Consider the following 22787-nt stretch of genomic DNA (forward strand, 5'->3'; position numbering starts at 1 on the left):
GCTATATTCTCAGACCTCTCCTTTACCTACAGGGATTGGTTCCATTTGAGGCTACCATAGGAAAGGAGATATGCCCAACAATGTGTCATGCACACTAGATTTTAGGAAAGCAGATTTTGAGGGTTCAGATTAATTAAGAATAGGTAGGATCCCATGAATGTACATTGGCAAGCATTACTATTATCATCTGGCTACATGTGGAATCACATCTCCAGATTCTCTGATAATATCCAGTTAGGCTAGTTAGTTGGTTTTGACTAACTTTTGTTGACCACCTGTTCCTATTTCTCATCTGAGCTGATTCATAGCATTAGTTGATCTTCCTATCTAAATCTGAACTTGTTGAGGGTCCAGGCGGATATCAGCATTTCCAGGTTCTGTGGATTGTCTTTGTAGCACTGAAGATCTAGGTATGAAAGGTGCTGCCTTTGGGTTAGTGACTCCCCCTTGCCACATCTGACTGAAACCATCCCCAATTCAAGGTAGAGTTATTGGGGCACAATCTCTGTCACCTGAAGTATCACTATCTGAGTAATTGTCTTGTTAAGACAGTATTTGAATCATGGGTTGGTACTCTTTTTACTTGAAATCTTCTGAGATAATTATCCATCATTTCTTTTTTTTCTACTCATCAGTGGCCAACTTGCTCACTTCTGGTCAAAAAGTGGTTGGATGGATAAGTTATCTTTATAGAATCCACACCACTCTGGAGCGATTCTTTAAGCAGACTAGTTACTCAGCCTCTAAATATATTGGACAGGAATAGCCTTCCACTGATCTTGTGCATTCTTTGAGCACCAAGATTTTTCTTATTGAAGGTCTTGACAATAAACTTGGACATCATGCTGTTATTTATATCAGAGTTCTTCTGAGCTAGTTATGGCTAGTTGGTAAGCTTTGAGCTCAGACAAGAAATATATTGTTTGTGGATATTTGCATCTTTTCCATCTCCTGAGACACCAAAAAACCAAACTGATTGGTTCCAGGAGTAGCATCAGTTACAGTGCACATGGTATGCTTCAGCCAGACCCTGCTGTGACCTCCACTATGGTTTAGCATCAGAGTAAGGAAATACCCCAAAGAGTAGAAATTTAACTATGTGGATAAACAAAGTATTTAACTTTTGTAGAAATCTTGGGAAAGGTTGTAAAGATAGAGGAAAGTCCAGAGACATGTAGTCCTGAGCCACACGGTATCACCTTTGCTTTAAAGCCAGCATTTTTACAATTGTTTTCAGTAGCCTTCAGGGGGTGCTATGGGAACCAATAGTTGAGAGAGAATAAAAATCACTGGGGCAGGATTATAGCTTCTCTGTCCTAGGAGAATCCTTACTTGGTGTGGACTGCTGATTCTGGAAGATGTGTGGGCAGTACCTCTAGGAAGAGTCAAGAGGTAATGAGAAGCTACCTTTCAACCATCAGTTTCCTGGATGTATCCTTGCATCTGTATCTTTCTGTGGTAACATTAAAAGGAATAGTAGTTACATGTTGCTTGAGAGCTCTTTCTTGCCAAATCTGCCACCTGGGGGCCTTTCCAGGACTAATTAATTTGGCTGATACCAGCCTTTAGTACTTGGTGGTGAAGGAAAAAAAAATCTCTCCTAGGTATGAGAAGGAATATCCCATTGACCCAGAAGGTACAGTTGAATGGATGCAGAAAAACTTCCAATCAGAAAGCAACAGCTCAGTGTATACAATAATTCTGTGACTGCTTCTGTTGACTTAAGAAAACAGAGGGACCATTTTAATCAACTTCTGGCAAGATCCCATACTAACAAAGGAAGAACACAAAAGACTAGTAGATTGCATTACCATCCAAATGAAAAGGGCTCTGGAGTTCCGTCAATTCCATATATCCTTGAAGCACTCTCCTGGCTAGAGAGATTCTGGAAATAAAGGATGAAGAGGGAACCTAGAAAAGTAGCTCAGAAGGATCTACCCCCTTAGGGAAAGGGTAATTGATAAATATCTGTCTTTGAGTTCAATACAGAGAGACATCCAATGTCCTGCCTTACCATGGGAAGTCTCTGGAGGCTCTCCCTGAGAATCTCTTCATTCTTTTTAAGACCTGACTGGCTGAGATAGCCAGGCTTAAATCACTGTCAAGTAAGGCTTCATGGAAGCACAGGAATATAATTGGAAGGACTTTTGGATTACAGATTTACAAAAGCCTACTGATTGATTATCTTGGTTTTACGTGTATGGGTTATATATATATAGGAAACTGACTTCATCCTATTAAATGAGGTAAGTGGGCACCCTGTTGGAGGATCCTTTTTGCAAGCCATGATGGAGGTCATTAATTTGCTTGTCAGTAGCTCACAAACTTTCTTCTAATGGGTGGAGGGGACTATTCATCAGGTATGGCTCAGCAATGGTGACTTTCCTTGAGAAATGGATAGGGTAGAGCTTGGTACCATATTGATGTCACATTGTGGAAAGTAAAGATGGTGACTTCATACTTTGTAAATTAAAAGAGTCAATCCATCATGGTAGGTCAACTTTTCAGCATCAGCCACCATGCTATTATTCTTGCTTTCTGGGACACTTGGGCTTGCAAAGCCCATGTGGCTCTAGTGCTAGGCAGGCCTCAGAATAAGATGTAATAGTGACTCTACTGTGCCCTGTGTTATGTATCCATTGGGTGGTCCAAGAATACAAGTTCTTAAGCCCATCTAGGAAAAAAGGGAAAAACAAATCAGGTACCTGGCTGGAGTGGAGAAACCCAAGAGAGAGGGGTTGACCCAAGTGGGTGGAAGCTACTGACTAGGAGATTTGGCAGATGACTGATGGGGTCAGTAAAGAAGAGACTGATGGACAGCCAGTTAGCACTCTAGTTTGAAAATACTGTGTAAAAGGAGGGCTTACTTCCCTGTTGCCTCCATTTCTTTCTAATTGGACCTCCTAGAATTCAAGTCCAACTACTATCTATCTGGGGTATGTTATTATGGGATTGTTTAAGGGAAAGAGGGAAACATCTAAATATTTTAAGTTTGTTGATGGGAAAGGGAGAGAAAGGAAGGTAACAAAGGAAAAGGAAAAGTTCTTAATCTTATCCCCAAACCTAAATTCCCTTAATTCAATCGTAATGGCTATCTTATCTAGGCTAAATAAGTTAAATTCCCCCAAACAGAACCTCACAAAACAGAGTTCAGTAAATGAGCCAAGATCCTAGAGGTAAAGTAGGTCCAGCAGAGAAGGGATGGTTCTTCTTTGGTCTTCTGTCCAGCTGCCAGCAGCCAGTAAAAGCAGTTTTTCTCCTCTCAAACTGGATCTCCCAAAAAGGGCCAGAAACCTTGTAGAAAGATGGAAATCTCAGCTACCTCCAAACTTCCCCCAGAAGTATGTTTTTTTCAATTGGAACCTTAGAATCTTGACCCAGGCTCCCATGTGATTCTCTTTCACATGCCTCTGACAATCAAATGCAGTTCATTTCGCAGAATCATTTTGCAATTTTTCTTGTTTACTGCAGGTAGGTACAATTTCCCCAGACCCAATCAAGTATTTTTTTTTTAAACTTACTTAGTAACAGCTCTAAGACAAAAGAACAAGAGCTAAGCAAACAAGGTTAAATTATTTGCCCAGATTGACACAGCTAGGAAGTATCTAAGATTCGGATCTGAACCCAAGTCCCCTAATCATTTTTAACACCTAGGATTATGAGTAACAGAAGGCACAGTGCTTGTGTCAGCATCAATTAACAGGCCCAAGTGGGTCTACTTGCTACTTGGAGTCAGGGACAGGGTAAGCAACACTCATTCTGGGTGGGTGTTTCCAGGAGCAGGTCTTTTATCCTCACCCTTTTATTAGTGACTAATCGGACCAAATGGTGGGTGTGGACCTGTTGGAGGCCCAGGGGAGTGGGGTGGTCCCAGTCAGTGCTGTCCTGTAGGAGCTCTGCCCAGCACTGGCTTCACATCACTTGCAGTCTCAGGGCTCTTATCAGTCCACTTATCTGTTGCCCTGATATTGTGCATAATGACCTGGAGGGGACTGCTCTTTTCCTTTATCAGTATACTGATGATGAGGTTATGCTAGCCTCAGCTACCTACAGCTTGATGGCACAAGCCACTGAGGTCTTAGTGCTCTCATGACCTTCATATGAACAGTCTGCTAACTCCAGTTTGTGAAGTGAAAGCCACCTAATTCAGCTGGAAACCAGAGCAACTACTGTTTTAGAAGATATTAAATCCTCAGTATAATGGATTTTACCTTTAACTTCTTGTGTTCTATAGAGACCTACCTATGGTTTTTGTGGAGCAGTGGAGCAGGGGTTCTTCACCTACAGCCCCTTGAGGAGTCCATGGATAGATTTCAGGGAGTTTATGAACTTGGATGGGGAAAAAAAAATCACATCTTTATTTTAACCAGTCTTTGGTTTCTCTTGTAATCCTAGGTATTTTATTTTTGTGCCTTTAAAAACGTTGTTCTGGTGGGGATGGAGACTAAGAATCACAAAACCATAGAATGACTGACCTTACTGAACACTTAGTATTCAACCTTGTCAATCTTACAGAGGAGGGAACTGAAGAACATTGCCATCTCTATGTCCCTGGCACAAAGAAAAGTTAGGAACCCCTGAGAGTTTAGAGTAAATAATTATAATACCTGTTTCCAGAGGAAACTAATGGTGAATATGATCTGTAGCCTATAGCTTTAGGTTGAAATGTAATTATTATTATTACATTTAGCTGTGCAATAGGCTGTAGCACCCTTTAATATTTTTACTTTCAGAAGTTTCATGTATTCTTTCATGTATGTGGGCCCTCCTTCCATGAATATAGATGCCAGCCTCTCTAAATCTCATCAGATGATCTTTGTGAATGGTTGTGGTTGGAAAAGGTCATCAGCTGATGGTCAGCCTTCTACTAGAAGCCTTTGTGTTGCACTTTGGATGATCATTGGCTGAGATCCATGCAGTTCATCATGGGGCCTTTCCCTGAAGCCTCTCTAACAGTGTTGCCCTTGAATAGCCTTGGAGGACTTGGGTCTCTGTTGTGCTAAGCCTTAGCATTACAGAAGGGTTTTCATCTCAGATTAAGGATGTTTAACTATGCATATGTGCAGCAGATCCATGAACTCACAATAATAACATCAGAACTTGATTCTAATGTATTTCTATGGAGGCAAAGAAAAAAAGTGACTCCTCTCCACATCCTTCTTGCAGATGTAGTGGAAATAATGACTGGGTCACATTTGTCTAGCACTTTACTGTTTCCAAAGTACTTTCACTTCCATGATCCCATTTGGTTTTCTGAAAGTCCCTGGGGAAGAGATGGGGAAGAAAATATCATCCCCTTTGAACTTGCCCATGGCCCCATAGCTCATAAGGAGCACATGCCATAATGTCACCATTGTAGTTTGAAAGATTGTGGTTATTAAATCTTGCTGCTCCTCTCTGTACAGAGCCCTGGAAGTAGGGAACTTTGGATTTTAGTCCCCTGACTTTCTCTCTGTGTGCCTTGGGGAAACTACCTTCTCTGGACTTCAGGGTTCTCACCCAAAGAATGAAGAGTTTAGATTGTGTGATTTTAGAGATTATTCTCATATCAAGCATTTTATGAGTCTGCATGTAATTCATCTCACGTAAATGTGGGTATTTTAAATAAACAAGATAGTAGAATGATAAAATTTTGAATTCATCACATTTGTTAATTGAACTGAGTTGTATTAACTGCATTCAGTGTATGTATTTTAAGAATAAATGCTATAAAAATATCCAATAGAACCTTTCCCTTTCCCCCCATCAATTTTCAGATGAGCAAAAAATTACAAACATTTATGTATATAGGCCTTAACATAGAAAAGTTAGTCATAAGTTATATTCTCATCTATGCTTCAGTGTGAGCCATTTGAATTATCAAAACCAGATTCACAGAGTCACAGGATGTCAGAGCTGAGAGGGTGAGGGGTTGGGGACTAAGAATCACAAAACCATAATGTCTGACCTTCCCAAACATTTAGTATCCAACTCTCCCAAACTTACAGAGGAGGAAACTGAAGAACATTGCCATCCCTATGTCTTTTGATAGAGCAATAAGAAATTTGTCAAAAATACTTCTTGAACATTTAATATGTGTGAAAAAAATCTATGTGAATGTGCTTTTAAGGACTGAAAAAAGCATGATTTCTCTAAAACATCACCTACTTTGTACTTGTTATAGGAACCATTTGTACTACCTCTTTATAAGTCCTCTTTATAATCATTTACTGAAAACCTTTAAAAATGGGATGATTTCATGCATTAATGGTGTGGTTGGATACATTGTCAAATAGAGGCCAAACTGTCTTTTTCTTTCTTAATAGAGACAGATAAAGGCTATCTGCCCTAAAACACTGTTAAATTTATTTATTACTGTTTACAAAGCATCTCCTTGACTTCTCACTCCAGAACAGTCAACTGGTTCCCTCCCCCCCCCCCCCCCCTCCAATCTAGGGAAATCGGGAAATCTGCTTTTGCCACTAACCTCTTGCCCAACCTTGAGTTGGACTTGCCCTCTGTGAGCCTCAAATCCCTCACATGTAAAACCATGGGGGTTGGATTTGATATTCACTTTTTAAAGCTCTGTGGCAGCTAATGTTGCCTCTGAACCTCTGAACAAATGCTAGTGAGAAGAGAAGGGATATATCGGGAGCTAACACTTAGAAAAGGATGTTTGGAGGACCTAGTTTCATAGTCTTCCATATCAGTCATGTAACATAATGAAATTAATTAGTGGATTGTTAATCCTGGATGAAATAATTGAAAGGCTCCCAGATATTTCTTATAACTCCTTCTACTGTGTTTGAAGTTCTTAGCTTTAGCCTCCCTCTTTTAATGGCTAACACTATTGTGTGGGAGGGGTAACATCATACAGCTACTACTTCAACCCTTTATTGCTTTAGTTCTATTCTCCCCCTCTCCCACATCCCTTAATGAAACCTGATTTCCAACAAGGAATTTCAATGCAGAAAATTTTTAGAGGAGAATGAATAAATCAATGGGTGAATGAAAAAGCATTCTATTAATTGATACATGATAAGCATTTGGGTACAAATAGAAAAAACAAGATAGTCCCTGTTTTCAAACAGCTCATGTTCTAATTGGGGAGACACCACATAAGAAAGTTCAGCTGCAGGGCAGATAGAGAGACCCAGAAATCCTAAGGGTTAAGCATTGCGGATAAAGGCAAAAGCTCAGGGGTACTTAGGATGCTTTTAGTAGGTCAGATGACAGTTCACTAGTGTCTGAAAGGCATAGAAGAATGCCAGATGGTAAGCCCAGGAGGACCTTCAGATGCAGCGGTAGGGTAAATGCTAAATCCTGATGGTTGTGTACCTCACCAGATATACTTAGCTTTTAGGTTGTTGTGATTGCCAGGAGCCAAGGAAAGGTAAAGGAGGAGGGTCTTAGCTGTGGGTCTTCCCATCACCCAACTACCTTATAGAATATGCGTGGGGGGGGGGGGGTCTAGGAAGGATGGTAAATGAAAGGCAAAGGAGAAAGTTGCTCTTGGTGGAAGGTCTTCCTGCCTTCTGGCCTCTCCATAGGGAAATTGCTTTCTTCAAATATTTCAAAGTCTGGGATATAGAAGAAGGATCAGAATGAGGGAGAGAACTCCAAACTATGTCAATAGAATTGTGGATCTTTATCCTAAAAGAGAGAGATTATCAAGGAGTGACCATTGTCTTCTAGTACCTTGAGGACTATTTTGGGGAAGATGACAGATTTGTTCTTCTTGATCCTGAAGAGAACTAAGAATAATGAGTAGAAACTGTGGGAAGGAAGATTTTAGTTTAGTATATCAAACTTTTCTAATAATCACTTCTATCCAGCAATGGAAGAGGTTACCTTTTAATATCATGAATTCTTTGAAAGTGTTTGAAGAGATGCTCTGTAACGACTTGTTTGTTTTTTCTCTTCTTGTTTTAGGTATAAGGACCATATTTTTTATCATAAAAAGAGCCTGGTAAGATAATGCCTTTATATTTGTAAAAACATATAATTTAGTATTATATAATGAATTATTCTTTTAAAGGTTCAGTAAAATTCACTAACAAATCCATTTGGACTTGGGCTTCCACCACCCCGCCCCCTCCCTTCCCATTAGCTTTTGCTAAGTTTCTTTTTTTAAGATTGAGCTAATGAATTCTCTTTCTTATTATGTTAATCTGAGTGCTTTGTATTTTTTCTTAAATAGCCATCTATTTCATTTAAGTTATTAATTTGTAGAGCATATAATTGGGCAAAATAATTTCAAAATAGCTTCTTTTATTTTTTCTTCATTTATTGTGATTTCTCTGTTTTCATTTTTATTTTGATAATCTGATTTCCCAGTTTTTTCAAATTAGCTAATAGTTTGCCTATTATATTAGTCTTAAAAAATCAACTCTTAAAATTAATCTTATTTTTCTTTTCTAACATTATTTTTTTTCCTTTGGCTATACCAATTTTTATTTAAGACTTTTTGATTTGTTGCTTTTCTAATTTTTTTTTTTTGCTATATGTCCAATCCCTTGATCTTTTGTTTCTCTTTTATTGTGGGAGTGTTTAGAGTTATCAATTTTGTTTTGGTTATATCTGACAAGTTTCAAAATGTTCATTGCTCTAATTTCCTTTGGTAAGGTTACACATGTTTTTATGATTTGCTTTTTGAACCAAACATTCATTAGTATTATATGACTTGTTCTCCATTTAAGTATATATCTTTTCTTCAAGTTCTCTTTATTGATTATAATTTTTATTGTATTGAGGTCAGTAAAGGATGTTTATTAACTCTGTTTTCTTATGTTTGTTATTTTTTAAAATGCCCCAATGCATCAATTTTTTAAAAAGTTTTTGTGTAACTTTGAGATATGTTTATTCTTTGTAGTTCTCATTTAGTAGTCTCAAAGTGTCTACAACTTTGCTAAAATCTGTTCATATTTTTAACATAAAAAAGATTCTTGATGATATCCTTTGGTTTTTTAATTATTATTTATTTTAACATTTATTATATTTTATTTATTATATTTTATTTATTATTTATTTTTTTATTATGTATGTATTATTCCTTCTGTATCCATTGCCTTCCTCAAAAGCCATTCATTATAACAAATAATTTTTTAACAGGAAAAGAAGAAATAAAAAAAAATTTAGCAAAATCAATCAACACTTTGAAAAAATTTGATGTTATATGAAACATTCTGTGAACCATGATCTCTGCAAAGGTGTGGGGGGATGTGCTTTCTCATGTATATTCTTTGACTAATTTCTTCTTTTTCTAGAGTGTCTAAGTCTGAAAGGGGGCTTTATTAAAGTACCAAGTAATTATTTTTTTGCTATTTATTTTCCCTGTATTTCAGTGTCCATTATCCTTTAAACTCTTATATGCTATGCTATTTTATATACAGTATAATAGGTTTAGTACTGATATCACTTCATTATCTATAGTGTCTGTAAGTATAATGTAGTTTCTTTGCTTTTCTCTTCACCATGTCTTTTTGTTTCCTTATCTGAGACCATGACAGTTATTCTTGATTTTTTTTTTTGCATCACCAGAGCTGTAACAGATTTGACTCCAGCCCTTCATTGAACTCTTTAAATGAAACTTTATATTTCATATGTGTGTTTCTTTTTGGATACAACCATATTTTGAAATTCTTCTGTTTGCTCCAATCTGCCACGTTTCTTCTTTTTATGGGTAAGTTCAACCTGTTTGTACTCACAATTATGATGTTTTGATGTGCCCTTTCCCCCCTGTCTTCCACTAAGCCCATCTCTATCAAAAAAAAAAGGAGGGAAAAGAAAGGGATTAAAATTAATATTAATACCCTATAGTTAGAGTATTTTTATTCTCCTCCTTTGCCCTTTTCTTAATGCAGTCTAGAGTCATATCACTGGCTCTTAAATTTTCATTTTCCCATTTTAGTCCTGGCTTTATCAATCCTCTGTAGTTGAAGTTTGTTTTGCTTGTGACTATTCTTTAGCCAATTCTGTCCATTCTTAATTCTCCCTCTTTCCTCCTATTTCTGTCTATTTTCCCATTGAGTTCAGTGTATTTTGATACTAAACCCTTCATGAAGGTGTTTTTGGATTTCTTTTGCCTGATTCAACTATAACTGAATGACATTCATGAAACATCTAATTGTATTTATTTCTCTAATTTGGTTAAATATGAGAAATGGTAAATTCCTTGCTGTTCATATTTATTTTCTTCTCTTACTATTGTTATTTGGTCATGTCCAACTCCTCCTAAACTTGTGAAGGCATGCCAGGCCCTTCTACCCTCCACCATCTCCAAAAATCTGTCCAAGTTCAAGTTCATTGCTTCCATGACACTATTCATCTTATTCTTCAGTATATTTCTTTTTCTCTCCATTTTCTTCATTATTATTATTTTTCTCATTGAGAGCTTACCTGGGTTGGAAATCCATAGACCTGATCTGGTTCACTGACTGACATGGGAGTTTTGATCCCTGTTTCCAACTTCAGCCAGTTTGTCCTTCCTTAGGCAACCTGGTAGTCTTTGTTCTGGGGGAGGATTCATCTTATCAGGGCTGGACTTAATGTGGACACCCAATTAGCATAGTCAGTACAGCATGGAATTGTCCAGTCTCAGCCTTTCCACTAGCTAGTATAATAAATGAGTACAATTATGCCTGGCCCTTTCCTTTTCTCTTAAAACAAACCAATTTTATTTTTCTTTGGTTTCCTTTGGTGGACAATTTTCTCTTCTATCCTTACTAGAATGTAAGCACTTGATCATCATTTAGTGTTTCCAGATTGTTCAAATATTTACCTTTTTAGGTTTTTCTGGTCCAGTTTTTCTGTTTTGAAGAGTCTGCCCAGTCCAGGTTTTCTTGTTGAGGATGCTATTTTATTAAAGTTCCACTTAAATTGTGTAGAATAATGATGTTCTTGATAGTAAATCTTTCTCTTTTGCTTTTCATAAGTCATCTAAAGGTTTTTTCCTTCATTTACATAATTGCTGCATAATTCTGTGCCTGCTTTTGTGGTTCCTTGGTATTTGATTTCTTTTTTTTCTGACTGCTTTTATTTTTTTATTTATTTTACCAATTACATGTAATAATAAATTTCCACAAAAGTTTTCTGAGGTTATATGATCTAAATTACAACCCCCCCCCCCCCTTCTTGGCTGCTTTTAATCTGAAAGTTCAGAATATTGGCTACAATATTTCTGGTTCTGTTTGTATAATTTAACAATTCTTTCTGGATATGGATTCTATTTTCATTCTGTAGTCTAGAGTAAAATAGTTTAGGGTAATTTTCTCTTATGATTTCTTGAAATATTGTATACAAGTTTTTTTTTTATCTGGTCTTCACTTTCATGGAGTCTAATGATTCTTAAATCATCTCTTTTTTTTAAGTTAATTACCTTTTTATGGTCAATTTATGCATTCTTATAGTTTTTTAGTCTTTTTAGTAATGATTTTTACTTCATTGACTTATTAGTTCAATTTATTCCATTCTATTTTTTTTAACTCAACTTCTGTCATAGAATCAATATTATGAATATCAGGTTCCAAGACAAAAGAGCAGTAAGGGTGAGACTTGCTCAGGGTCATACAGCAGCTAGGAAGTGTCTAAAGCCAAATTTGAACCTAGGATCTCCCATCTCCAGGCTTGGCTCTCTCTCTCTCTCTCTAAGACTGAACTATCTAACTGCCCCTTTTATTCTATTTTTTAATGTCAGATTCTTAAGAAAGTTTTTCTGCTTTTGAGTCAAACCATTTTTCTTTCAAATTGCTCTTATTTGATTATTTACCTCTTTTTGCAAGCCTTCTTTAATTTCTTCCATCCACTCTTATAGTTCTTTTAGCAAATCTATTCTTTTTTCACGGGCTTCACTTGTAATTATTATCATTGCACCATAATTTTCTAATTCTGAAGTTTAATTTTGCATCTCTCTTTTATTTGGGTTTTCTCCCAACACATAGAATTTCTTCATTGTATTTAGAGGGGTTTCCCTACACTGTTTACTCATGTTTTCAATTTCATTTCTTGAATTGGGACTTAGCTTTTGGAGCCCAGATATTTGGACTGAGTCTTTTTGACTTTTAGAACCCAGATCCTAGGGGCACCTAATCAGCCCAACTTCTCCAATTTTGGATTAGAAGTTTTAGGTTGGAAAGTGTTGGATCTTTTTTCCCTGTCTCAATCATGCTGACTTCAGCCATTTCTCCAAGGGGTCCTAGGCCCCTTGCTCATGAAATCTTCAGGCTTCTTTCTTGGTGGCCCACATTGCTGCTGGAAGTTACCCTGCATGATCCCCTATTTACTAGATTAGAGGTACAATCCTGGATGGGATGGAGGAGCTTAGTGGTCTGTCTGACCTATTCTGATTTTGTCTGGGGATCCAGTTAGTCAGTTTGAAATTCTTTAGGGAATTTGGGCTCTGCTGAAACCTCTTAGATCATTGTCTTTTTTGGGAACCTTTAATGATCATTTGTCAGGGATACTTTGGAAGATAATTTTGCACCGGGATAGACTCTGAATTAGATAGGTCCTCCAAACTCTGAGATTCTGGGGGCAACAAGTGTGGCTTGGTGGATTGAGATCTAGGTCTAGACTTGAGAGCTCCTGGGTTCAAATCTGGACTCAGACACTTCCTAGCTGTGTGACTCAAGGCATGTCATTTAAGCCCCTTTGCCCTAATCCTTACTACTCTTATGCCTTGGAACCAATACACAATATTGATTCTAAGATGGAAGGTGAGGGTTAAAAAAAAAACCCAACTCTGAGATTCTCTAATTGTTTGAAATGAGCTGATGAAGGGAGTGGGAAGAATGAAAGAATTCTAGAACATTTAGTACTGTTCAGACCTTGAAAGGACTATGATAGTGGAGAAGTAACATAAAAAGTCAATATGACTTGTCCAAGGTCACACAATGAATCAAGGAGGTCTACCAGTCTAGTGCTATTATCATTAAGGTTTGCATCTAAGCAGTTTTTCTGAATTTCTACCTTGTTGCTTATGGCAGATCCAGAGAGAATGACCTTATTTGAAGGGGGAGTAATCTAGGAGAGAAAAAAAGCATATGACAAAAGAAATCGAGATGGTGAAGATTTCTAAATCAACCCTGTAGCTCTGACATGTTATTCTTAGGTCCCTTCCAGCCTGGCATTTTAAAATTCTCTTTCCTGTTCTAATATGCTATGGTTCAATTATTATTTTTCTTTTTAGTTAAATAGTATTTTTATTCTGATTCTAAACACCAAATAAAATTACCTAGTAGAACGGAAAAAAATGGATTGTATACTAAACCGACAAATCTCTAATTATATATGTACATATATATCTTGCTTTCCTTTTTAATATAAATTATAAAAATTACAAATTATAATAAATTCAACTTGTAACTTTCAAAGTTGTCCTGTTTGTGATTACTTCTGATCTTCCTTCTGTTCTCTTTTATGCAACAACAACAAAAAATACTCCATGACCCTCATTTCTTTTTCTTTCTTCTTTTGAGGGCAGCCTTATTACTTCCCCTCCAACCTTATCCCCCTCCTCACTAATGGAGGAAAAAAAGAAAGAAAGAAAAGAAAACTCTTATTACAAATATGCATTATCAAGCAAAATTGGTTGAGTCCAAAAATGTATGTCTCATTTTGCATCTTGAATTCATCACCTTTCTATCAGGAGGTGGGTAGCATGCTTCACTATTTTCTCTCTAGAATTGTAATTGCTCACTACAATGATCAGAATACTTCTCTTTCAAAGTTCTTTGTTCTTACAATGTTATTATTGTATTAAATTTTCTGTTTTGGTTCACTTTACATTACTATCAGTTCATTTATCTTCCCAAGTTTGTCTGAAATTGTGCCCTTCATTTCTTAAAGTACAATAACTCTCCACTATATTCATATGGCATAATTTGTTTGTTCATTCTCCAGTTGATGGGCACCACTTTATTTCAAGTTCTTTGCTATAACAAAAAGAGCTATTATAAATAGTTTTTAAAAAAAATGTCCTTTTGTTCTTTCTTTGATCTCTTTCGGGATAAGTATAGTTGCAGTACATACAGTTTAGTTACTTTTAGGACATAAATTCTTCATTTTTTTTCCAGAATAGTTGGACCAATTCCTAGCTCCATCAAGAGTGCCCTTCTTACATTTCCCATTTTCTTTTTTTAAGTCTTCTTTCCCAATCTGAGTGCTATGAGGTAGAACTTCAAAGTAGTTTTAATGTATATTTCTATAGTAATTTAGAATATTTTTTATGTGACTGTTTATAGCTTTTATTTCTTCCCTTCAAAATTGCTTATTTATTTCTTTTGGCTATTTGGCCATTTTGACCATATTGGGGAATGGTGCTTATTCTTAAAAATTTGAATCAGTTTCTTATATCTCTTAGGAGATTTCTGTCAGGGAACCTTGCTATAAAATTTCCCCCCCAATTAATTTGTTGCCTTCTAATTTTAACTGTGTTAGTTTTGTTTGTGCAAAAACTTTAAATTTTATTCAATTGTCCATTTGATCCTTTTTGATTCTCTTAATCCTTTGTTCGGTCATGAGTTCTTTCCCTTTCCATAGTTCTGAAAGGTATTTTCTTCCTTACCCCTCTAGTTGGATTGTGATGCTTCCTTTTAAAATCACACCGTATATCTCAATGCTATTTACATGTAAGAGAGGCTTTGTTGTACCTATCCAGATCACTTATGATGGAGGTACTTTTGTGAGAGATGTGGTGTAGAGGAAAGCAGAATGTCTTTTTTTAGTTGTTTTTTTTTTAATTTCCCATGGTTACATGATTCTTGTTGTTTCCCTACCCTGTTCTTTCCCTCCTCCCAGAGTTGACAAGCAATTCCATTGGGTTATACATGTATTATCGCTCAGAACCCATTTCCATATTATTCATTTTTGTAATAGAGTAATCTTTTAAAAGCAAAACTTCAAATCATATACCCATATAAGCAAATTAAAAATTATATGTTTTCTTCTGGATTTCAACTCCCACATTTCTTTTTCTAGATGTGGATAGCATTCTTTCTCATAAGTCCCATTTAAAAAAAAAATCTCTTTGGGATACAAACCTAGTAGTGGTATTGCTTGATCCAAGCCCTTTGGGTGAAATTCCAAATAAGCAGAATATCTTTTACTAGAAGCAGATCCCTGCCATCTCCCACATGAATTCTTTCATTTTAGGTGTCCTGAGCATGTGCAGCAAAGCCCTGATGACAGGGTTACTTTGTTGGTTGAGGTAATAGGAGAATGGATCAATTTACCTAGAAAGTCAGGTTTGAGCAAGAGATCAGCCAATCTAGTCCTAGGTTGTGTCTCCTTTCTGAGGGAAGAAATAGTCCAGGATCTAAAAATAGGATGCCTTGGGGGCAGCTGGGTAGCTCAGTGGATTGAGAACCAGGCCTAGAGATGGGAGGTCCTAGGTTCAAATCCGGCCTCAGCCACTTCCTAGCTGTGTGACCCTGGGCAAGTCACTTGACCCCCATTGCCTAGCCCTTACCACTCTTCTGCCTTGGAGCCAATACACAGTATTGACTCCAAGACAGAAGGTAAGGGTTTAAAAAAAAAAAATAGGATGCCTTTCCTTTTCTTATGAAGGAATAAGTATACAGTTGGTATTATTTCTCTGGCATACTAGAAAGGAAAAATCATCTTAGGTTTTATTTTATTTTATTTCCGTCTTAGGTTTTAGAAGAGGACCACCTGTTGACACACAAATGATCCTCCAAAGAACAGATGTAATTAGTGAATGATTAACCAGGTATATCGGGGCAGGGGGTTAGGGGGAGATGACTTTCCAAAAGGCACACAGTATCTGTGGCAGAAGAAGGACAAGCACTTGGGGGTTTTGATTCTGTTGATACTTTTATCACTTTTTTTAGGATTTTTTTTAGGATTTTGCTTTTTTAGAATTTCTGGTAGGTAAGATGTGACATATCCAGAGAGGATGAGTAGATGGGAAGTCATCATTTGGCTGGGCTGTTGTCCGCAGGGTGACACAGCTGTAGCCCAACAAGTTGAAAAGCAGTAGAGAGACTTTGGGATAACACAGTGAAGGGGATGTTATTTTCAAGCAAGGATTTTTTTTTCAGCCTTGGAGCAGGGGATTGCTGCTTTGTGGTATGCTTCCTCCACCTTGTGGCCATGTCTAGTAATGACACCACCAATTTCCTGTCCCTGGCCTCTTGCTGCTCTCTCCTTACCCATTTTCCCTGGGCAGTGCTCAGGTTGCAAACTCTGGGAGGGAGTCTTATTTAATTCAGAAAGGGCCAAGTCATATATGGACCCAGCAGTCAAGAGCCCCCAGTCCTGGTTCTGACTCGACTCCTTTAGCCTTGTGACTTTGCTTGTACAATGACTTCCCTTTTCTGGGTCCTAGTTTCCTCATTGTAAAAAGAAGGAGATAATAATTTCTCTCCTTTCTTTTCCAGAGGGTCATTGTGGGTGGGGATCAAATGATGAGGCAATTTTTAAATCTCTGTACAAGTATGAGGATTGAGGTACTAGAAAAATCTTTCTGACCACTGTCATTTTTTATAATAATATAACAACTATAGCTATCTCATTTGAGACTCAGAACAACCCTGTGGGGTGGATGCTATTAATTTCCATTTGATAGATGCAGAACTTGAGGCCAAGAAAGATGAAGTGACTTGCCCAGTGACTTTTAGTGAAATTAGAACTCATTTCTTTCTAACTCCAAGTGCAGTGCTCTTAACCAACATGCTACCACCTAGGTACCCCCAACACTTGGTAGGAACCTCTTATTATCATATGTGAAGCACTGGAATAACATCTTCTGATGTTATTCCTTCTGATGAGGATGATAGTTTTTGTGTTTAACTGGGAAGGAAGTTAATAAGTATTAAACTTCATGAATAAAAATGTAGGATCTAGAGTGGTGGATAATTCTTATTTCAATAGTGTTTTAGCTTATTTGAGAACCTTCTCAAAAAGATCTAATAGAAAGCCCCTAATAGAAAAAAGGACAAGGAATATGAATAGGCAGTTTTTAAAAGAAGAAATTCCATTTACCAACATGAACAAAGATAGAGATCACTCATTAAAAATGCAAATTGAGCTCTTCTAAGGTTCCATCTTATACCAGCCAGATTTGATAAGGTGACACAAGGAGAAAATTGCTAGGATCACATTACTAGGAAGTGTCTAAGACCAGATTTGGACCCAGGACCTCCTATCGCCAGGTATGGCTCTATCCACAGCTGATCATTGTACAATATTTCTGTTATTGTATGCCTTATTCTCCTGGTCCCAGGCAAAATCACTTAACCCCGTTTTCCTCAGCTTCCTCATCTGGAAAATGAACTGGGGAAGGAAATGACAAATCACTCCTATGTCTCTGCCAAGGAAACCCCAAATGAAGTCACAACGAGTCAGACGTGACTGAAACAACTGAACAACAACAACCTTTGAACTCTGAGTCTACCAATATGTTTCATCATGAGTCCTTTGAAATTGTTATTGGTTATAGTATTGGTCACAGTTCTTAAATCTTTCAAAGTTGTTTCTCCTTACAATATTGTTGTTATATAAATTGTTCTGGTTCTCTTCACTTTGCTCTGCTTTAGTTCATAAGAGTCTAACCAGGTCTCTCTGAAACAATCCCTTTCATCATTTCATACAGTATAATAGAATTCTATCATTTATTTATATACTATAACTTGCCCCACCATTCCTCAATTAATGGGGAACCAAATGGGGAAATTCCTTCAATTTCCAATTCTTTGCCACCACAAAAAGAGTTCCTCTAACTATTTTTGTATAAATGGGTCCTTTTCTGTCTTTCTCTGATGTCTTTAGGGGTATAGACCTACTTGTAGTATCTCCAGGTTAAAGAGTTTTTAGCTTTTTGTTCATTGCTCCAAATTGCTTTTGTAATATTTGGGTTTTTAATAAAGAATATGAAGCCATTTCTTTGGGAATAACATTGTTAATAAACAAATAATGTATCTTTCACTGGCCTCCTAAGCAAAAAAAGAGGAAGTGAGTCCTGTCTCTTGCTTTAAAGGGAGTTGTGTCCTCTTTCTATTGATAGCTCAACTGAAGGACTTTCCCTGCTAGTCTCTATTGGTGGATATTTTGAGACAGGAGGTAGACTTAGAGACCTCAATTCCTCCCTCCTTGCTTCATCACAGGAGAGTTGGGTCTTTGCTAAGACCTGGAAGATGCCAGCACATTCTGCCCTGTGGCCCAACCACTATATTTTACGTGAGTTCAACAGGGTTGCTTAACCCACTCAGCCTTTCAGCTGGGTCAAGATTTCACCATGGCTGACCAGCCTTGCCCTCAATCCTTGTATCTATAACGAAAAGACAAAAGATCCACATCCAGTTTTATAGCCTTGGGGAGAAACTAAGCTTAAGTCTCACCTTAGAATCCAACTATTTCAGTCTGATGACTCAGGGGAAAATCATTTCACAATTCAATATTAGTTTTCCACATTTTCCAGAATAGCTGGACCAGTTTGGTCTGGATATACCCACTAGTACATCTAGTATGCATATACCCCAAAGAGTTCAAAGACAGAGAAAAGGATCTCTGTCCATAATATCTCTAGCAGCCCCCACCCCTACCCCTTAATAGTCAAGAGGTATCCATCATTTGGAGAATGTATGAAAAAATTATGGTATATGAATATAATGGAATATTATATAACCATAAGAAATGATGAATCTGAGAGAATTAGAGAAACCTATGAGGATCTGAATGAACTGGTGGGAGAAGGGAGCAGCCCTCTCTGGCACACATGCCATAGGTTTGCCAACATGGGTCTATGGGATTTTCTTGATAAAGATACTAGAGTAGTTTGCCATATCCTTTTCCAGTGTTATTCAAGCAGAGCTTAAGTGGTCACAAAATTAGTAAGTGTCTGAGGTCAAATATTAACCAAATTTTGACCCTTTCTGACTCCAGACCCAGTTCTCTATTCACTGTGCCACCTAGCTGCTTCTTAATGTTGAATTGAATATCCACTTTAAAAACTGTACATTACAGAAATTTCACACGTTATTTCATAGTTTGTCACATAGTTCTTTTTTGCCTGCTTATTGAAATATCCATGTTTCTCTATATTTAGGTTCATAACAAAAAAAGAAAAATTTTCTAAAAAGAAAAAGAACCCATGAAAAGTATCAACATTTTTTTTTTTACAGATACAGAAACTGAGACTGAGAGGTAAAATAATTTGCCCAGAGTCACAAACTAGTGGTTTCTAGAATGGAGATTTGAATCCAGATCTGCTGAATTCAAGTTGAGCATCCATCCTACTATATACCACAAACAATAACTATTTTTTAGTAATAATTGGTTTCACTGGTCATTCCACATCTGGAAATTTATGTTCAGCTCTAGACATCATCTTTCTAGAGGAAGGACCGCCAGGGTGAGAAGTGACATGCAAGAATTATCTGAAGTTGCTGAAGATGCTTAGCCTGAAAGAGATGATTCAGTAAGAATATAATAGCTGCCTTCCATCTGAAAGGATGGTGTGGAAGAAAAGGTATTCAACTTGTTCCACTTTACCCTAGAGGAGTGGTCTCCAATCTCTTTGCATTACACACCCCTATCAATAAATAATTTTGAGTATTCATACATCTCACATACATACATACATACACACATACATATATATACACATATGCATATGTATATACATATAGAGACATGTATATATACACGCATGTACACAATGTATATATGCTTGTGTGCACATACATATATGCATACATGTTTTTATATGCCATATAGTATGTATTTATTGTAATTTATAAATTATATATTGCTACCATAGTAATATATTCTATAAATGAAAACATACAAAAATGGAAATAAAAACATAATTGAGAAAAAAGATGAAATAAAATATTTAAAATCATTTTTATGTTATGAATAGAATAAAACTTCTTTTTAATCTCACTAAAATTTTTTTAGTTGAGTTGTATGATGGAATATGCTTCATTGTTTTTGAGAATATTCATTTAACACCTTATGAAAGAGTGATCCAAAGGTCTGTTCTCTTTTTATTTTAATACTTTGTTTAAATGGTAGTCATAGCTGAAAAAGATCAATCAATAAACATTTATTAAGCACCTACTATGTGCCAGGCACTGTGCTAATGGTTGGGGATATAAAAAGGGGGCAAAAGCTAATCTCTGCCCTCAAGGAACTTAAAAATCTAATGGAGACAACATACAAATATATACTAAGCAAATGATAGGGGTAAAAAAAATAAATAATCGAGGGAAGGCCCTGGAATTAAGAGGGGTAGAAAAGGTTTCTAGTAAAAGATGAGATTTTATTTGAGACTTAGAAGGAGGTCAGTAGTGGGAGTTGGGAGAGGGGGACAGCTAGAGCCATGGAGGGCCTTGTTCATACAAGATGCCTTACAAAGCTCCATCTCCCTAAACGCAACTGCTTTTTCCCCTCCAATCTCATACCAATTATGCAAAGGCTTGGGTTAAAAGTTAGTAAGTTGCCACCTCTCCTGTTGTCAGGAGAGGAGCCTGGCCCCAAGAGGTCAGATTCAAAGCCTGGGAGGGGACACTACAGTCAGTGGCAGGGCAGGTGGTGAGATGACCAGGTAGGTTCTATCTTCCAGGTGCTGCCAGGTTATGAATACATAATCTTCCCAGCCTCTGACCTCCTTCTCCAACGCTTTCAACTCTGGGAAGGGGAGAGGCCTTGGGAATCAGGCTGCAGGTTTGAGTAAGTTCTGACCTTGGCTTCTTGAGTGACCAGTTCAATGCCAGCAGGGGCAGCTACTGCCCTAGATTCCTGTTATTTGTTCCTGCTGCTCACAGGTCCTGTTGTAGCACCTGCCTGACCTATCATAAAATGGCCTTATTTTTCTACAGAGTGGAAGAGGGGAAAGTCCAGGCAGTCAGCAAGGTGCTTGGCAGAGGTTCAGGGGTTATATGTGGAAAAACATTAAGAAGGACTGAAGACAGTGCTGTATTGTATAGAGCAGCGGTTCTCAACCTCTCAATTTGTAGCAATGAGAATACATAATGCATATCAGATATTTACATTCCGAGTCATAACTGTAGCAAAATTAGTTTTGAAGTAGCCACCAAAATAATTTTTTGGTTTGGGGTCACAGCATTAGAAAGGTTGAGAACCACTGTTATAGAGGAAGTTGGTCTGAAACAACCAATTGACAGGTGCCACTTCTGCAGAGGTTCTGCTGTGTCACCGTATCTTAGTAAGGAGTCAGCACTGACCTGGAGAAGGCAGAAATGTTTATCCACTGACCATGCTGAAAGAACTTTGGCAAATTAAAGACCTTATTTATAGTTTGGTGGCTACTATTTTATTTTATTTTTAAAAAACCCTTACCTTCTGTTTTAGAATTGGTACTAAGTGGGGGCAGCTGGGCAGCTCAGTGGATTGAGAGCCAGGCCTAGAGATGGGAGGTCCTAGGTTCAAATCTGGCCTCAGACACTTCCCAGCTGTGTGACCCTGGGCAAGTCACTTAACCCCTCATTGCCTAGTCCTTACCACTCTTCTGCCTTGGCACCAATACACAGTATTGATTCCAAGATGGAAGGTAAGGGTTTTTATTTAAAAAAATAAAAAGCTCTTTTAAAAAAAGAATAAAACTTAGGGTGGCACAGTAGGTAGAGAGTCAAGACTGGAGTCAGGAAGACTTGGGTTCAAATGTGGCATCAGATACTTCCCAGCTGTGCAAACTTGGGCAAATCACTTAACCCCAATTGCCTAGCACTCCCCCTTTTGTCTTAAAGTTGTTGCTAAGGGTTTAAAAAAGTAAAATAAAGCTTAGGGTTTTAGGACATCTTGTACACAACTGTTGCCCTGGTTCCTGATCCACTGCCCTGCCTTAACCTTGGACTTTTAAAACTCTTTGGCATAAGTCCTATTTGGGTACGTGAAACTTTCTTCAGTAGCCCATCTCACAAAGACTGTATATTGTTACAATGCTTTAAGAGAGAGAGACAGACCTTAGGAAGTGGAAGCTAACTGGCATTTTAGGAAAAGCCTGTAAGAGGCATGCATGGAGGGAGATTCCTGAGGAGACCGAGTTTTCGGTCACAGGAAAGAAAAAAGTCTCCAAGAGGTTGTGAGAGTTAACTGTCTCTTTTCAGAGAATTTGAGGACATTCTGAGAGAATTGAGTTTAATTCTTACTGTGTGCAGGAAACATCTTGAGAATTCTAGAGACAAACTATCTTTTTTTTTTTTTAAATATATTTTATTTGATCATTTCCAAGCATTATTCGTTAAAGATCATTTTCTTTTCCTCCCCCCCACCCCCCATAGCCAACTCGTAAGTCCACTGGGCATTAGATGTTTTCTTGATTTGAACCCATTGCTTTGTTGATAGTATTTGCACTAGAGTGTTCATTTAGAGTCTGTCCTCTGTCATGTCCCCTCAACCTCTGTATTCAGGCAGTTGCTTTTCCTCGGTGTTTCCACTCCCATAGTTTATCCTTTGCTTATGAATGATGTTTTTTTCTCCTGGATCCCTGCAAGTTGTTCAGGGACATTACACCGCCACTAATGGAGAAGTCCATTACGTTCGATTATACCACAGTGTATCAGTCTCTGTGTACAATGTTCTCCTGGTTCTGCTCCTCTCGCTCTGCATCACTTCCTGGAGGTTGTTCCAGTCTCCATGGAACTTCTCCACTTTATTATTCCTTTTAGCACAATAGTACTCCATCACCAACATATACCACAGTTTGTTCAGCCATTCCCCAATTGATGGGCATCCCCTCGTTTTCCAGTTTTGGGCCACCACAAAGAGTGCAGCTATGAATATTCTTGTACAAGTCTTTTTCCTTATTAACTCTTTGGGGTACAGAC

The 22787-nt window shown here is 37.5% G+C and overlaps 1 protein-coding gene and 1 long non-coding RNA gene across 4 annotated transcripts in view; both read left to right on the plus strand.

Moving 5' to 3' along the window:
• The window catches only part of DEGS2 (delta 4-desaturase, sphingolipid 2), a 155527-nt gene that overhangs the window by 31279 nt on the left and 101461 nt on the right, over window positions 1–22787 (plus strand). Inside the window, exons 1-3 of one of the 3 annotated variants that reach the window (XM_016431283.2) lie at window positions 9526–9661; window positions 13460–13627; window positions 15631–15706. Coding sequence is in view for 1 of the 3 variants with exons in the window: in XM_016431285.2 (XP_016286771.2) it covers window positions 9658–9661 (4 nt within the window). In the remaining 2 variants the exon portion in view is untranslated. Of the gene's footprint in view, window positions 1–7911; window positions 7949–9519; window positions 9662–13459; window positions 13628–15630; window positions 15707–22787 lie in introns of those variants that run through there. The other 2 variants (XM_016431285.2, XM_016431282.2) reach the window with 2 other exon arrangements.
• Window positions 15717–19064, plus strand: LOC130456351 (uncharacterized). The gene is made up of 2 exons (XR_008915093.1): window positions 15717–17150; window positions 17251–19064. It is a non-coding gene; the product is annotated as an uncharacterized LOC130456351 (long non-coding RNA).

This window comes from Monodelphis domestica, chromosome 1, assembly GCF_027887165.1.
Source record: "Monodelphis domestica isolate mMonDom1 chromosome 1, mMonDom1.pri, whole genome shotgun sequence".
Taxonomy (NCBI): domain Eukaryota; kingdom Metazoa; phylum Chordata; class Mammalia; order Didelphimorphia; family Didelphidae; genus Monodelphis; species Monodelphis domestica.